The following is a 16,903-nucleotide window of genomic DNA, read 5'->3' on the forward strand; positions in this document are numbered from 1 at the left end:
TCGGTCCAACAAAGTTGGCCTTCTGAGATGGCTAAACAATGAGGACTGCTGATCCATGAACACTTCAAGGCCAAGCAAAAGACTAAACTGACGCACGACCAAGCGGCTTGGCCAAACCAGCAACCCAACTGAAGCACTCTAAACCGAGCAACAACATCAAATACAAATTAGAACAAAGCTGAGTAAGGCACACTTGGCCTACTTTTAAATGTCGCTGAGTTGCTCGGCCCAATCAGTGGGCATTACCAAAAAAAAAAAAAAAAGAGTTCATGTATGTATATATTTTCAAGTCAAGCAACGACGACAGACCGAACTCAGAGATTCGCCACGGTTGTTAACCGAACAAGAAAGAGCAATGAGCAAAGTAATTACAAGGCCTATGATGACGCACATGTTTAGGCTTGCAAATAGACCTTGCAAACGGACATTGCTAGGCCAAACAAGTTGGACAAGGCAAAGAATCGTAGTCAAACTAAACCAGCGCCTCAAAGATGGACTAGACTAAGTTGGAATAAGAATGTTTCTCTTAACCAGGCTATGAATTTAGCTCGGCAAAATAAGGTAATCTTGATCATACTAAAGCAGACGGAATTAAAAGGCAATTGAGAGGGGAATTTGTGCTGAACAAATGGGCCGACCTAAATTCCATGTGGGCCTTCAACTGTGCAACCGAGTTAACATGAAATGGGCATGGGGCCAAGCTAAATGAGCTTGGACTATGGGATGAGATAAGTCCACGTGTCGGACATAAATCCGGTGAAGGATCTCGACCGAACTAAGTATGCATGGTGAAGAATGACCAGGCTAAGATAACAAGGGCGACTTTTGACCAAGCTAATAATTTTAGTCAAGGCAAAGCGCCGAGCAGAGAACTTCTGAGCAATGAGTAAACGACGCTTAACAGAGCAGAACACAGTAGACCGTTCTAGTAGAATTCTTCGAGAGCCAACCAACTAGAGCTAGCTTGGATATGAAGCAACCTGGGGCTTAAATAGTTGAACTTAGAATGGTTGAAGGTAGTTCGGCAGCCATATACTCTTGGCCCAATTGGAGTACGAGCAGGAAAACCAACCAATAGTATGCGTCATTATCGTTTGGCTGTTTTGTAGATACTGTTTGGCAGTACTGACGCACACACGTGCAAAGAAAGGAGAGGGCAATACATCCATGTGTCCGGCAAAGGACGAGCGAGGTAATGCACGCACAATCTTGGAAGGCAAGGGAATAGTGTATAAAAGACGCGCGACTCTACCAAGCAAGTGGTCTGAAATTTCTCCTTATCCAGAGCTATCCTTGCTTTTGTCTTTCTTCTCTCTTTAAGGGTGCTAACTTGACCGTCGGAGGGGTTTTCTAACAACACACTCGCACGGGTAGTTTACCGTTGTTATGCTTTCAGGTTGCACGACACCATTCGGAGCAACGCAGAGCTTGGACAAAAGGAGTACAGAAGCGAAAAATATTTGCTTTCCGTACACCAACAAAAATGGCAATGAAGAAGAAGGTGATCCACCAGTTCTACTTCACGTCTGCAAAAAAATGCAATGGAAGTTAGCACTATCTAGAAGAATTTTTCGATTGATTAACATCTCTCTTGTAGCGATTCCTTTCAAAGATAACTACACAATGATTTTCAGTTTTGATAGGGCGACATTTATCCAGAAAAGTTTACAGTTGTCATCATCTTCCCCTAAAGCACATTCAAAATGATTGCAAAAGGATTTAACGGTATAGATCCCAGATTTTTCAACTTTCCAGTGAAGAGAATCACTACAGTCGGGGTGGGGAAAAATATTGTTGAGAAAGGTTTTGGTATGTTTGCTAGAGCTTTTGTCATGTTAAGAAATCAAAAGTTTTGCTCTTTTAATTTGCATGTAGTTCTTAAATTTTCTTGCATTTGTTTGAAAAGATTATAATTTTTTTAATCTAGATGAGAAGGAAAAGAAAAAATAAAAAATTATGTCAACACATATTACATGTAACTCGTTAAGAGCATCTCTAATGCAAAGAAGTCTTTTTGGCCATTCAAATGCCAAAATTTAGCATGCACAATGTCCAAAATGCTACAATTTGACATTTTTGCACCAATGCGAAAATGATATAATTTTGCCCACTCAACATCTTTTTTAATTACTATTTTTAAATACCATTCTTTGAACTCATTTATCCAATGACATTAGTATTGAATGATTTTCTCATTTTGTTTCTGGTTTAGGATCTTCCATATTTTTCGTATGCATGAAAAGATAAATTTGTGGGCAAATTGTAAGAGAAAGAGAAAGAGATGTTTTCAAATTAACTGGTGTTCGCTGAAATTATATTCGAATTTTTATAGATTTGAAAGAAATTTATAATAAACTTTTTATGATCTTTCATATTTTTGGAGTGATTTATAGCCCTTCATCTACGTCACAATTTTTGCGACAATACTATGTTTGCTGAAGTTATGTAGTAATTTGTACAGATTTGAAAGAAAATTATAGCAAATTTTTTAGGATCTTCCATATTTTTGGTGTGATTTATAGCCCTTCGTCTACGTCACAATGTTTGCAACAATATCATGTAAGTCTAGCAAAATAATAAACAAAATATTGAGCACAAAATAATTTCATAAAATATAATATGAACACAAAGTAATTTAGAGTTGAGAACGATACAACTGTGAGAGTTCGGGAGTTACGTTGTTATAATTTTAAAATTGCTTTTTCTTTTTTTGTGAAGATGTTAACGTAGTGAGGTAGTTCAAAAATAAAACTCCATTTTGTCATAACGTCCATCATCTTGCTTTAGAAATGAGATTTGTGGTCTTTTGCATAGTTGAAGGACTTTTTGAATTTCTAAACTATCATTAGGACTTATTATGTTACTGTGAAAGTTAACTTCTTCTTCTTCTTCTTCTTCTTCTTCTTGTAATTTTTTTTTCCTTTTTTTTTAACATTTCAAATATGTAAAATTTCACACTATTAGAAATTAAAATTTTTAATTTTTTTAATTCAAAAACTATGTGAAATTCAAAAACATTTCTCAGAAAAATTTTACAATTTCAAATCCTATAAGTGTATTTTTTTTTTCTCATTTTAAATAATTTAATTGAAAAATGCTATTTTCACACTTCTAGATACAAGTGAGTAAATCTCATGTGCATTTGTGTGTCTATTACCTCATGTCTAGAGTGAGAAAATGTAGTAAAAATAGTAATATGAATAGCATTGCTCATTTTATATTCGATTAAGTAGCTTTACTTTCTTCGTTTTGTAGAACTTATTGAGTAATTTTCAAAAAATATAAATTTCATTAAAATGGATGTATACATAAAAGTTTTTAACATTTTAAAAATAACAATGACCATATAAGCGTGTTGACCACTTCCATAGATTTGTGCTTGTACATAAATAAGGGTAAGAATGTCTAAATTTTTACTAAAATTTTGAAACAAGGATTTAAAGTCTCCCAAAAAACTTATATAATGAGACTCTATTTGAAAAAGAACAAAAAAAAAAAAAAAGGCCATGGGACTTAATGGAATGCAAGTGCATATAGACTTTTTACAAATTTTTCCTAAAAATTATAAAATAAAAATAAAATAAGGAATTGTGCATTTAACCCACCATCAGAAAGTTGTACAATAGACAACAAAGACATCAACTTGTTTCAAAATAAACATTCAAATGGAGTTACATTTCACTTCACTACGATCGAGCAACAAGCTCAGTAATTGTAGCATCATTTGTTGAAACCTGTGTTGATTTAGTTTCAGATTGATCTGACTCTATCATTGAATTGAACTCATGCAACAAATTGCCTTGGCCTTGCCTTTCTGGCAAAAAAAATGCAGGATGCGAAGGCAATGACAGACTAAACGAGGTGCTAATGAGCATGCTAACAACTATAGCCATGGTTGGTCTGTCTGTTGCATTTTCATGAACGCACAATAAACCAATATGGATGCATCTCATAATCTCACTTTTTGGACCTGTCATCAATGTTGAATCCACTATATCTAGAATTGTATTTCTTCTCCAACACTTCCATGCCTGTAAGAGTTCAAAGAGGTGAATATATGGTAATAAAATGTAGATTGCTTTCAGAACCATGACTCAACAACTTCCCCAAACACCCCCTCCCCCCCCCCCCACCCCGGCGGTGGTTGAGACTACCTATAAGAAATTTGGTATTTCAAATAATTGGCAATCTATAACTACTATCTCTTTTTCCTCAAGCTCATTGAAACTCAAACTTTCTAAAGAAAACTCTTCTTTTTAGTTGCATTCATAAGTCATTAGTCCCACCCACCCCCTAAAAAAATATAAAGAATAGAAAAGAAAACACTCATACTTACATAGCTTAGAAGGTCCTCGCCATTCTCCATATCACGGAAACAAAAGATCTTCTGACCGCTTAAAATTTCGAATAGAATCACACCAAAACTGAAGACATCTGACTTAATCGAGAATTGTCCACGTTGAAAATATTCAGGAGGCATATATCCACTGGCATGTTATTGTCCATCATATTATTTTCAATGATATGATCTATTTGCATGATATAATCAATTTTTTCAACTTGTTCATAGAGTATCTTCTGTTTTTTGTTTAGTATTCGGATTCGTGAATCAAGATAAATTCTTAGTTTGTGAAGGAAATACTTACATGGTACCCATGATTCTACTTGTTGTGTAATGGGATTGATCTAATGCGATTAGTCTTCCTGTGACAAAATCTGAAATTTTTGGATTCATTTCTACATCTAGCAAAATGTTGCTAGCTTTGAGATCGCGATGAATAATCCGATGTTGTGAATCTTCATGAAGATATAAAAGCCCTCGAGCGAAGCCTTGTATAATGTTGAAACGTTTTTTCCAATCCAAATGTGCACGTTTGACATGATCTTCATAATCAAACAAAGTATGTGTTCAAACATACTTTTATCATATAAGCATCACAAGCCAAAAAATTATATATACTTGAAAAAAGTAAAAGAAGTAGTACACTGTACCAAATATGAAATGATCGAGGCTTTTGTTAGGCATAAACTCATAAATGAGAAGTAATTCTTTCTCTTCCAAGCAGAAACCTAAGAGACTGACCAAATTCTTGTGACAAAGCTTAGTCAGTAACAAAACCTCATTCTTGAATTCTTCTTGACCTTGTCTGGAATTACCAGAGAGCTTTTTCACAGCTATTTCTTGCCCATTTAAAAGCACACCCTATGTTTTTGTGAGAATAATTTAAGAAACATGGTCATATTCAACATTTCATTTCACACCACAATTTTGCCAATTCATTTTATTTATTGTAACTGTATGAGTATGCATCTAGTTACCATGTAAACAGGGCCAAATCCACCTTCTCCAAGCTTATTAGCATGTGAGAAATTATCCGTTGCATCTCTAATTGTTCTGAAGTCAAATTGCAAGGATTCGACATATGGCATTGAATTGTCATCTTGAGAGGAAGTATACACTACAAAAAAATTAAGATTTTAGGGACTAAAATTTAGGAACAAAATTATATTTTTTAAGGACCAAATATTTTTGTTGCGAAAAGTGGTGTTATTATATTTTTAGTAATGAAAATTGAACATTAGTGATGAATTATTATCCTTTTGGGACCAAATTTTTTGTCTCAAAAATTAAACCATTTTGAAACCAAATTATTTTGTCTCCAAAAGTCTATTTATTAGTGATATTTTCAAAATTGTCGCTAAAAGCCTTATTTTTTACTTTTCGAGACGACCTTTTAGCGACTATTCTCACAACGATAGAAATTAGTCTATAAATGTCTTTTGTAACAAAATTTTCATTTTTAAAGATTAAAAAATTTGATCTCTAAAACTCTTATATATTGTAGTGATAGGAAATAAATATCTAAATTGAACTATGAAATGGAAATACATCACGATATTAAGAAAGGGAGGACACTTCCCACTATATGTTACTCAAATTCTCCTATCATATTTTCTTCATGAAAATAATTTCCAAAATAACATAGTGATAATATCAGCTCCAAAAACAAGTATAAATGGTGAAGATTTAACTTACTTTCTGTAGCCTCCCCTGAGGACTTGACTTTCCTCCTTATCAAATAGTTGCCCATGAAGATGAGAAGAATCACCAAAATGGCTGCGAAAGTAATAGTGGTGATGAATGTTACTGATGTTTTTCTCTTCTTTCCTACGAGAACCAAAAACATTTTCTGACTAAGATGGTGAAAAAAAACTGAATTTGAAATTGCTCTTATGTGGAGATAAAGCTAGTATTCCTAAAGATTGGCCAGATTTTGACATCACTGCTAATATAGCTACTAGTACATTAGTTTCAAGATCGCAACCAAACATAAAAGAACTTTTTCTACGAAAAACCTTTTTTTTTTCCTTTTTGAAAAAATCAAATGAAGCGTAAATAAGAGTATATGAGAGCAATTCTCATGTGGTACCGTACCTGAAGATGGTTGTAAGGGAGCAGGAGGCCCGGTTGTGTTGAAAGTTGTGTTTTCTGTGGAAGCAGAAGGTGGCAGGGAGGGAGGAGGGACCACTTCATAAAAAGCTACCAACTGATACCTTGCCTGACAATTTGGCCAATAATTCAGTCCCCACTCTTTGCCGTGAGTATAATATTGAAGTCTATCAAGTGCATATACTAAACAGTCCTTGCAAGCGTTTTCAGTTATGTCAGGAGTGCATTGCATAAAGCAATATAACTGCTGAGAACCAGTGATCTTGGCTTCTCCTGTTGCAAATTTTGTTTTTGTTGTTGAAGAACCAAAAGCAGCCTTAGTAATAAGGCCATCCATTGTATTTGCCAATACTTGATCCAACCTATCAGGATTGTAGAAAGATATTGAACTATTCCAATAAAGGCTAGGAGCATATTCTTCTTTGGAGAAGAAAGAATAGTTTGCATATCGTACAACACATTCCACATAGTATATAATAGCTTTTTTCTGATTTGGGCAGTGTTGTGTGATGGAATGTGAAGCGTCTTGGACACAGGCTTGGCAATTTTGGGCGGCAATGTACGCTGGGCAAAAGCTAAGTGCATACACTGTGTTTTCGTCTCTACCAAAGGTGGAGTTGTAGAAGTTGGTCAGGGGGGTTTGAGAGGAGAGATTAGTAAGGAGGTGGTAGAGATTGTTTTGAAACACACTACTGTTATTTGTGTAATTAAATTGGTAATCACAAAAATGTAGGACGTAGGTTACAGAGGTAGCTGAACTAACAAATTGTGGAAAGAAGAGAATGAATGGAATAGTTGCTGAGAAATGGAGAAGAGAGACCATCATATCTATCTATTACTCCAATAGTATGAGAATTGTGTTCGAGAGATGATGCAAATCTATCCATGCCATGAAGACTTTAAATAGCCAATCTTACTTGTTTGGTAAAGCTTATGGTTAAATAAGAACTTGTGAATTAAAAAGGTAAATTACCAATAGGTCCTAATAGTTGGACTTAATTCCCATCAAGTCTTATTGAAAATAAGTCTTGGTAAAATTATCGTTATTTGTGACAATTTTTTATATGTCGCTAAAAATTAACAATTAGTGACTTTTTTTGTCATGATTTTTATAAATTGTCGCTAAAACTTACAATTAGTGACTTTTTTTATGACAAATTTTTTTCATAAAACCTATTAGACAGTAAGTTCACTTATTAGGACCTACACAAAGGATAAAAATAAAAATAAAAATAAAACTCTGTTGGTTTAATTTTTGAAAAGACTTTTGCGCTTTGAATTGTATTTTAAAATATAAGTTGTTGAAAAGAGTTTTAAAAATTGAAAATTTGTTTGTTATGAGTCTTGAAAATAATTTTTAAATAATTTGTAATTTTTTTTTTTTTTTTGGAGTTGAATAGATGGTTGTGTAAGAGAAAATTTGATTAATTAATATGTAAAATGTAAGAAAATGAGAAAGAAGAGAGGAGGGAGGAGAGAAAAAAAAGTAATTCATTATTATTTTTATTTATGTTTATGTTTTCAAAGAATTTGTAATCTATAAAACCGAAACACGTTTGTGACTAACTGAAACACGTTTGTGACTTTTTTGTTTTAAAAAAAAAACAAAAAATGATATATAAATTTATTTTTATATTTAATGATGTGTAAGTGATATGATTGGTTGATAATTAGAAAATATATGAGAAAGTATTATCTTTAATATCCTAATTGATTATCATATTATTGAGTTTAAAAATTAAATCAAACTTTTTTTCTTAAATAACCTTGCTAAAAAAATGTAAATAATTTTAAAAAGTTCTAAAACTGTAAGAAATAAAATAATAATAAAAAATTGTGTGAAACCCACCCCTCCTACCACTTTTGGGCTCGGCAGCTCACTAATTCTTTTTTTCTTTTTTTCTTTTTTTCTTTTTTATATTGAAAACTTAATTAAAATAAATAAAAATAAAATAATTTTTTCATTATCTATAGTATGTTATATAATTGGTAAGAATTTTGTTTATTAAACTTAAGGGTAGAGATGATCACCGGACAAATTTGAAACAAGTTTAAGGTCCAATGTATGTGTCTTATTCTGCATCACTATTTATTTATTTTTTATTTTAAATAAGAAAATAAGGATACGTGACATAAAGAGAAGTGATCAACATTTAGACAGTAAGTGAATTATTTACTTTTAATAATAGTATTAATATAGATATCATACATGTTTTCTATTTTATTTTTGAAAAATAAAAAATAAAAAATAAACACAGTAAATTAAGTGGGAGAGGCACCCGTCATTATCAAGAAGTCATCATGCCACTCACTCTTTATGCGTTTAAAATGGGTAAGGTTACTATTCTTTGCGCGATTTTTGGGTGGATTATTCTTTGCCGCGTTAAAAAAATAATTGAACTCATTTATGATGTGACGTGTGTTTATTTTGTATATTTTTTTTTAGCAATAATATATATTTCTAATTTTAAAATTTTAATTGAATTCTTACAATGTAGCAGGGAAGAAAAAAAAATAATTAAAAAAAAAAGGTCAAAATATCACATGAATGGATGGGGCCTATCCCTTAAAGCTCTTTTAAAACTCTTCTTTTAGAATTTTAAAACATTTTTTTTTCCACTGCCACATCAGTAAAACTCTACTTTTAGAGTTCTCTATCATTATCCTAATAATAAGCCATAAAGTTTTAAGTTAATAAGTAAAAATTACAAATCAGTAGTATTTTTATAAAATATATATAAATTTTAAAAAATAATTATAATTATAATTATTAAAGTTGATTACTTTATCATTAATTTATAACTTTTTTTGAAAATTTACACTAAAGTGTAATTTTTTTAAGATTTAATTTCCCTTTGACTATCAATTTCATAGTTTTTTTTTTTTTTTTTTTTTTTTGAATTGGTCACTATGAAATTGAGTGTGATGAAGAAAGCAGAGAACAAATGATTTGCACAAGTAAAAGTAAGAATGCACCCCTACGGGTGTAAATCTGGCCCGACTCGACTCATTTAGGTTCGGGTTGGGTTCGGCCCATGTCGGGCTTCGTTGGCTCCCATGAAAATTCCGGCTGTGTCACTGGTCAAAAAAAATTAGGCTCAAGTCCACGGGTAATCGGGTCTTGGGCGGGCTGAGGCCCGACCTAGTGGGCCTGGGCTTAGCCTCGGGCTTGGGCCAGGCCTAACTATTTTTTTTTTGCTTTTTTAATTTTTTTCTACCAAACTTTTATTATTTTTCATTAAAAAAAACACTGGACCTTGGGCGGACCGAGTGGGTCGAGTCTTGAGTGGGCCTTAAGGGGGCCGATAGGCTAGGCCACGAGTCGGGTCGGGCTTCAAAATGATAGCCCAGACCTAAGCCTAAGGGGGTCAAGATGGGCTTGGGCCCGGGCCCAAATGGACCTAAACGGACCGGGCCCACCTTGAGCCGCAGGTAGGCTTCGGGCCGCCCACAGGCCACGGGCCATTTTTACACTCCTACCCAAGTCTCAAATTTTGGGATGGAAAGAAAATGAAAATAAATAAAAAGAAGTTAAATTTAATTACTTTTTTTGTTAGAAGATTGACTAATAAGTCTCATATTTTGAGCTTATAATCCATATAGTCCCATATTTTTTTTCTTATAATCCATTTAGTCCTTTTGGATGTGTAATGACTCATTTGCCTGTCATATTAGAGTGTCACATTTGGAAAAAATACACTACAGAGTTTTTTAGTGTCACATCATACCCACCACGTTAGAGTGTCACATTTGGAAAAAGTACACTAAGAGTTTTTTTAAATTGTCACATCATACCCACCATGTTGGAGTGTCACATGTCACGTTTGGAAAAAGTACAATAAGGAGTTTTAAATTTTTTTAGAGTGACACATCATACTCGCCACGTTGTCACGTTTTTTTTTTTTTTGAAGTGTCATATCATACCTAGTACGTTGTCACATTAGGAATAGTATACTAAGGAGTTTTTTTTTTTTTTAGTAAAAGTTTTAGAGTGTCACATCATACCCACCACGTTATCACATTTAGAAAAAATACACTAAGGAGTTTTTAATTTTTTTAGACTGTCACATCGTTGAGAAAAGTACACTAAAGAGTTTTCAGATAGTGTTTGGTAGAGTTTTCTAAATATGATTTGAGAATAGAGTTATATTTTGAGTTTGTGAGTTTTAGAATTATGATTTGAGTATAGAAAATTTATTTGGTTATGAGTGTTGAAAAGAGTTTTGAATTGAGTTTTGGAGGGAGTTTTAAGTTTTTGAAAGTAGAAAAGCTATTTGATTCAAAAACTTAGAACTCACAACCAAACACACAACCCAAAATTCTATTCAAAACTCATAAAAAAATATAAAAAATTCTGAAAATATTTTTTATTTACAATATAAAAATAACAGGTACGAAAAAAAAAAACACTGTTCTGATCAACCGGCCGATCAACCAATCAGGCGCCCCCTGACATTCGGGAGAACGATCGGGTTAGCCAAATTTTTTCGCTTGAAAAGATGTTTCCAAAAGTGGGTGTAAAATTATAATTTGAAAGCTTAAAACAAACACTACACTCAAATCAGTGGGTAAAAATATGTTTGGAACACCTAACCAAACATAGCCTTAATTTTTTTGGAGTGTCACATCGTTGGAAGAGTACATTAAGGAGTTTTTAATTTTTTTAGAATAAAAGTTTTGAAGTGTTACATCATATCCGCTACGTTGTCACATTTAAGAAAAGTATACTAATGAGTTTTTAATTTTTTTTGGAGTGTCACATTGTTGAAATGTCATATTAATACCTGTCATATTGAAGTATCACATCATACCTGCCACATTAATAAAAAGGTATAGCTGTCCACCAAAACACTATCAAAATAAAAAATAGGACCACACGGAAATAAACTCTCCATTAATAGGATTTAACAGATCAATAAAAAAAATTTGGGACTATTTGGAGTATTTATTTGTGAGATGAGATTTATTGATAAATATCTCTTTTTTTGTTTGTGGTACGAAAACAACAACGCTAGGTAGCTCAAAATTTTGCGGCTCAAATGGCTCAAATGGCTGAAAACGATGTCGTTTTGACATATCTTTAGTGTAAAACGACGTCATTTTGATAGATTTGAGCCATTTAAGCTACAAAATTTTGAGCTACCAAACATTTTCCGTACGAAAATGAGAATGAAATAAATAGATATTTATAGAAAATATTTAATGTTTTTATTCAGCTACCAATAAAAAACAAATTATTTTAAATAAATTTATTTATGTTTCATTTTTTCTTCCCCTTAAGTAATGTTGATCTAAACACATTATAGTTTCGTTCCATTATAGTTTCTTTTCATTTTTATCTTTCCACTTCCTCTCTTCTCTGTCATTTAAACTCTTGCATCCATTCCCAATTCAGCTCTCTTCTGTGTCGTGATGTCATTTGAACACTAGCTATTGCCAATAAAAGATTATTGACAAACAGATTGATTTTTCCTAGTATCAATGTAAAAAAATAAAAAATAAAAAAATAAATTCTCAGCTCTTTAAGTACTTCATCATATCGTTTTGAGGAAATTTCATTTTACCTCTTAAACTATCACGCAAAAATCAATTCAATCATATCCTTTTAATTATATTAATTTTACACATAAATTATTCGATTTAGATCAATTTGACCCCATCATCAGTTATCGTCTATAATCAAATGAAACTTGCTGACGTGACACCAAATATCATTTCACCCTCCAAACTATCCTTCAAAAATCAACTACATCCCTAAATATAGCAAAAATTAAATTTAAATATTAATAATAAATTTTCATCTCAGAAAGTGAGAAAAATAAATTTTAAACAAAAAATATTTGAGTGTTGGTGATGTTGAATATTCTCTAGAGAGTAGTTGCTAACTTTTTGTTTAAAGTGTCATTTAGATGATGATATGACCGAGTAGATACTAATTTCGATTTTGTGGGCAAAGATCTCGACATTCTCATTTTCATTGTTCAATATAGTTTCCCAAATGCCAAAAAATGTTTCTTGTGTGGTCTAAATTTTTATCCACCCAATTTTGAAACTACTACTAGTCGATCAATCCTATTAAAATTAATCTGGCGAATAAGCTAGCTACAATTACAAAATTGCACACACACAATAACCAACGAATTTTGGGCTCAATTAGTTTCTCTAGGATCGACTCAAGGTAATTTGAGGCGTAATGAGACTTTTTATATCTTTTCAATTATTATTTTGCAAAGTATATTATTTAAAGGGGTAAAATCCAATTTACCTCCCTGTGGTATGGTTTGATAGCACTTTATCCCCATGTGTTTTAAAAATAGTCATATGCCTCTCGTGTAGTTTTAGACTAAAATACAACCGTTAATACCGTTAACTATAGATGTAAAATGACTATAATACCCTCAAATTTTATATTTTTTGTTATTTTATTTCTCTCTCATTTCTCATTCACATAATTTATAATGCCTAGTCATTGATTCAATTAAATCATAATTGTACGAGGGGCAAATATTCGTCGCTTTTCGTACTCCTTGTGTCCAAGTTTCGCTTCTTTCCAAATGACCTGAGAACACAAAGACGATGAGCTACCCAGTGGTGTGCAACCAAAAAACCCCTCCGATGGTCAAGTTAGCACACTTAGAGAGAGAGAGAGAGAAAGAAGAAGAAGGAGAGGCAGGAGACAAAGGGGTAGGTAGCTCTGATAACCAGAAGTGCCAAACCTGTGCATAGAAGCGCAACACCGTTTATATAGTTTCTGTGAGCTCCTCTCTGTCCGCCCTCCTCCTGACACGTGAATATGTTCCCCTCTTACCTTCTTCCACGTATAAGCACAAATACCGCCAAAGACCACTTGGCGAAACCGCCTAATGGTATTGACGCGTACAAATAGCGGAATCTCCTTCATGCAATTCAAACATGCCACGTGGCACACCTTACCGAACTGTGCCAAGCACGGCGCCATAGTCTTCTCTCAAGGTCGTGCTATTTGCCCGGTTGTAGACGTCCCCCGAACGCCCCGGGAGGGTGAGCTCCCGTTCTGTTCATTTTGGGGTCACTACAGCTCAGGACTCTCAAATTTGTCACGGTTCTAAGTCTGAACCAAAGAGTCCAAATCCGGCAAATCGTTTTGAGAAAAACAGATTTTTGAAAGAAGTGCCAAACATGGACTGCTTTGCCAGATACAGAGTCGCCACCTAAATATTTTATTTTGGGAAATTTAGGAAACCCTGACTCGTTGCCAAAGTCCACGTGTCCGTCATCGCCAAAGTTGCCTCGGCTCGGGAACTTGGGTACGATTGGGGAAGGTCACTTCGTGAGCACCCCCGCTCGCCCGGTCATAGACCGGCCTCTACTAACCATGATATCTATTTTTGAAAACATTGTATGTTCTTATTCCGGTCATTAGCCTAGGTTACTATGTGATGCGCACAGTATACAAGTATAGACCAGGTCGCCTGGATTGGAACAAAACATCTCATGTTTGCTTGTTTGAAAGGTGGTTTGCTACTCGCAAGTAGGCTAAAAATGCAGATTTTGCCACCCTCGGGTGGGCTTACAAAAGATGGTTTTGCCACTATCTAGTGGGCTTAAAACAAATAGTTGATGATTTATTCCAATTCAAGTAACCCAACCTTCACCCACAGGCATTCAGGCAGTTATATCATATAAGCACATAGCCTCATGGTAAGCATGCTATTCATGGCAGTCACTCACACGCATGTAAGGATGCTAAAGCATAAAACTCACCGAGTACTCCAAGCCAAAACAAAAACTCATTAGAAATCATGCATGACCCTAAGTATACAGAAATGCCTAATGCAACACACGCAAAAATGCAAACTATAGCAAGCTCGGCTATTCTAAACATGGCATATGAAATGCTACAGCTAACAAGTATTCAACTTTAAAATTGAAATACAATGCAGTTAGTATGATGCGCCGAGCCCGGTGCATGCAATACAAATGAATGATGCAAACATGCTGTCATACTGTATGCTAATTGAAATATGCCCTAATCTAACCATCAAAAGCGGATAAATAAAAGGGAAGAAAGACGTGGGGTTGGAAGACATACAACACACACACGCACACTTATTACAATTATGCCCTCGCACAGAGGGTCCGAATAAATAATACAGTCCCGAATAAAAGAATATTACAGTCCCAATATTACAGTCCAAATAATATACAAATTCCTAATTAATTAACGAATTAACTAAGAAAGCTGTAAAACTGGCATGCAAGCCAGGGACTGCCTTGCTCCTGATGAATGATGCATGTCCGGGTTGTCTTGCGCAGAAATCCACCGGGATGCCCCAATTAGCCTCTGTTTAGCAGTTATTCTTGAAACGCGTGCCAAGTCCCGAAAAGTTACTGATTCTTCATTTTGCTGCAACAGAGAGCAGGAAAGGGACATAGCAATGTATTTTCACAAATATATGCATGCCTCGATCCTCGTGCCACCAATCACGCATATCGATGCATGATGACAGAGGAGTCGAAATGTGCAACTCAATATAGAATGAATGCACGTATAAACACAATAAGAACCTAACTCCATCATGGATGATCCGGAGTGTCGGTGACTGGGGAATTGAGACACGTTCCGTCACTTAGAGTACGAAACGCACCTCGTTTCCCGTGCCCGGGCTAACTCCTATCCCGAACACGATGCAATATGCATGATATGCATGAATGCAACTAAGGCATAGCCTAGCATGCACAATGCTATGAAAATGAGATGTCTCGAAATGCGTGCACACGGGCACGCAAACCGAGAAAATGACATACACAATGCAAATGTCATGGAAATATGATATGGGCTTACACTAACATGAGAGAGCCTCAGCCACATTCACATAAGAAGCTGGTGGGTGAAAATGAAGTGTCTCGAAATGCGTGCACACGGGCGCGCAAACCGAGGCAATGGCATACGCAATGCAATATGGCTAAAATCGCATATAAAATGCAACATGGATTTATACTAACATGAGAGAGCCACAGCCACACTCACATAAGAGGCCGATAGATGAAAATGAAGTGCCTCGAAACGCGTGCACACGGGCACGCAAACCGAGGCAATGGCATACGCAATGCAATGGCATGGAAATGACATATAGAATGCAACATGGACTTATACTAACATGAGAGAGCCTCAGCCACACTCACATAAGAGGCCGATGGATGAAAATGAAGTGCTTCGAAATGCGTGCACACGGGCACGCAAACCGAGGCAATGGCATATGCAATGCAATGGCATAGAAATGGCATATAGAATGCAACATGGACTTATACTAACATGAGAGAGCCTCAGCCACACTCACATAAGAAGCCGATGGATGAAAATGAAGTGCCTCGAAATGCGTGCACACGGGCACGCAAACCGAGGCAATGGCATATGCAATGCAATGGCATAGAAATGACATATAAAATGCAACATGGACTTATACTAACATGAGAGAGCCTCAGCCACACTCACATAAGTGGCCGATGGATGAAAATGAAGTGCCTCGAAATGCGTGCATACGGGCACGCAAACCGAGGCAATGGCATATGCAATGCAATGGCATAGAAATGATATGCAAACATGCTAATGAGATTTCAGCACTGAAATGTGGGGGAAAAACAGCCCCGAAACGAGGTGAAAGTACACCCGATGCACGGAATGGTCCCGAAACATGAATTTTGGCACCCGAAATGGCCTATAGCTATACCAAACATACAAAATTGGCACATGCAATGAATAGACAGAAGCAAGGCAGCCCCTAAATAAGCACTTTTCCAGTTTATAGCATGGCCAAACAGCAAACCAAAACAGGGCAAAACTAGCATGCAAGAAATGGCCCTAAACATGAGATTAAGAAGCAACTCACATCTGCTGTCCTCAAACAGGTTAGGGCCCTTCAACAAAGTTGAAGAGAGGCCCAAAATATGATGTTTTTCAGAACTGTAAAAACCCTAAAAACAAACACAGGCATGGCTGCACTCTTATGCAAGAGAAGGGGCCAAAAGATGGCCAAAGAAGGAAGTGGTATATGCAAAGCCCAAACAGAAAAATACCCTTCTACAACACTGAAGAGGGACCAAAAATATGCACATTTACAGAACTGTAAAAACCCCAAAACAGTATACAAGTATGTCAAAAATGCTATGCAAAATAGGGTCCAAAAGGGGTTAAAACACAAAGTGTATAAAATATGCCTCAAATCATGAAAGGCCCTTAATGAAACATGAAGAATGGGCCAAAATAAGACCTTTTATAGCTCTGTAAAATGACCAAAAACAAAAGCATCATAGGCTTCCAAATCATGCAAAAATGGGGATTAAAAGGGAGATATAACATGAAGTACATGAAATATGCCTCAAATCATGAAAAGCCCTTAATGAAACATGAATAATGGGCCAAAATAAGACCTTTTCTAGACCTGTAAATCGACCAAGAATGGAGGCATCATA

The 16,903-nt window shown here is 35.0% G+C and overlaps 2 protein-coding genes across 2 annotated transcripts; both read right to left on the reverse strand.

Moving 5' to 3' along the window:
• Nucleotides 1-3,458: 3,458 nt before the first annotated feature.
• LOC145799818 (cysteine-rich receptor-like protein kinase 7) lies at nt 3,459-5,536 on the reverse strand. The gene is made up of 4 exons (XM_082889447.1): nt 4,993-5,536; nt 4,647-4,884; nt 4,337-4,487; nt 3,459-4,031 (listed from the first exon to the last, which is right to left on the reverse strand). Exons 1-4 carry the CDS (start codon nt 5,024-5,026, stop codon nt 3,687-3,689), a joined length of 768 nt encoding a protein of 255 aa, XP_082745573.1. The 5' UTR covers nt 5,027-5,536; the 3' UTR covers nt 3,459-3,686.
• On the reverse strand, nt 5,031-7,274 carry LOC145799921 (cysteine-rich receptor-like protein kinase 8). Its single transcript, XM_082889566.1, has 5 exons — nt 6,437-7,274; nt 6,038-6,169; nt 5,320-5,459; nt 5,120-5,203; nt 5,031-5,078 (listed from the first exon to the last, which is right to left on the reverse strand). The coding sequence occupies exons 1-5, from the start codon at nt 7,272-7,274 to the stop codon at nt 5,031-5,033; spliced, it is 1,242 nt and encodes a 413-aa protein (XP_082745692.1).
• Between the last annotated feature and the right edge of the window lie 9,629 nt (nt 7,275-16,903).

This window comes from Camellia sinensis, chromosome 9 (genome assembly GCF_055761805.1).
Source record: "Camellia sinensis isolate YWXY chromosome 9, ASM5576180v1, whole genome shotgun sequence".
NCBI classification, from domain to species: Eukaryota; Viridiplantae; Streptophyta; class Magnoliopsida; order Ericales; family Theaceae; genus Camellia; species Camellia sinensis.

Bases quoted from the DNA above. Each gene is read 5' to 3' on its own strand.
- LOC145799818 (XM_082889447.1), bottom strand. From the start codon at position 5,026: ATGCCTAACAAAAGCCTCGATCATTTCATATTTG. The intron at 4,885-4,992 runs GTACAGTGTACT...TTGATTATGAAG, and splicing joins CCTCGATCATTTCATATTTG to ATCATGTCAAACGTGCACAT. The intron at 4,032-4,336 runs GTAAGTATGAGT...GAACTCTTACAG, and splicing joins GCGAGGACCTTCTAAGCTAT to GCATGGAAGTGTTGGAGAAG.
- LOC145799921 (XM_082889566.1), bottom strand. From the start codon at position 7,274: ATGGTCTCTCTTCTCCATTTCTCAGCAACTATTCCATTCATTCTCTTC. The intron at 6,170-6,436 runs GTACGGTACCAC...TGGTTCTCGTAG, and splicing joins TCCCTTACAACCATCTTCAG to GAAAGAAGAGAAAAACATCA. The intron at 5,460-6,037 runs GTAAGTTAAATC...ATTTTTTTGTAG, and splicing joins CTCAGGGGAGGCTACAGAAA to TGTATACTTCCTCTCAAGAT.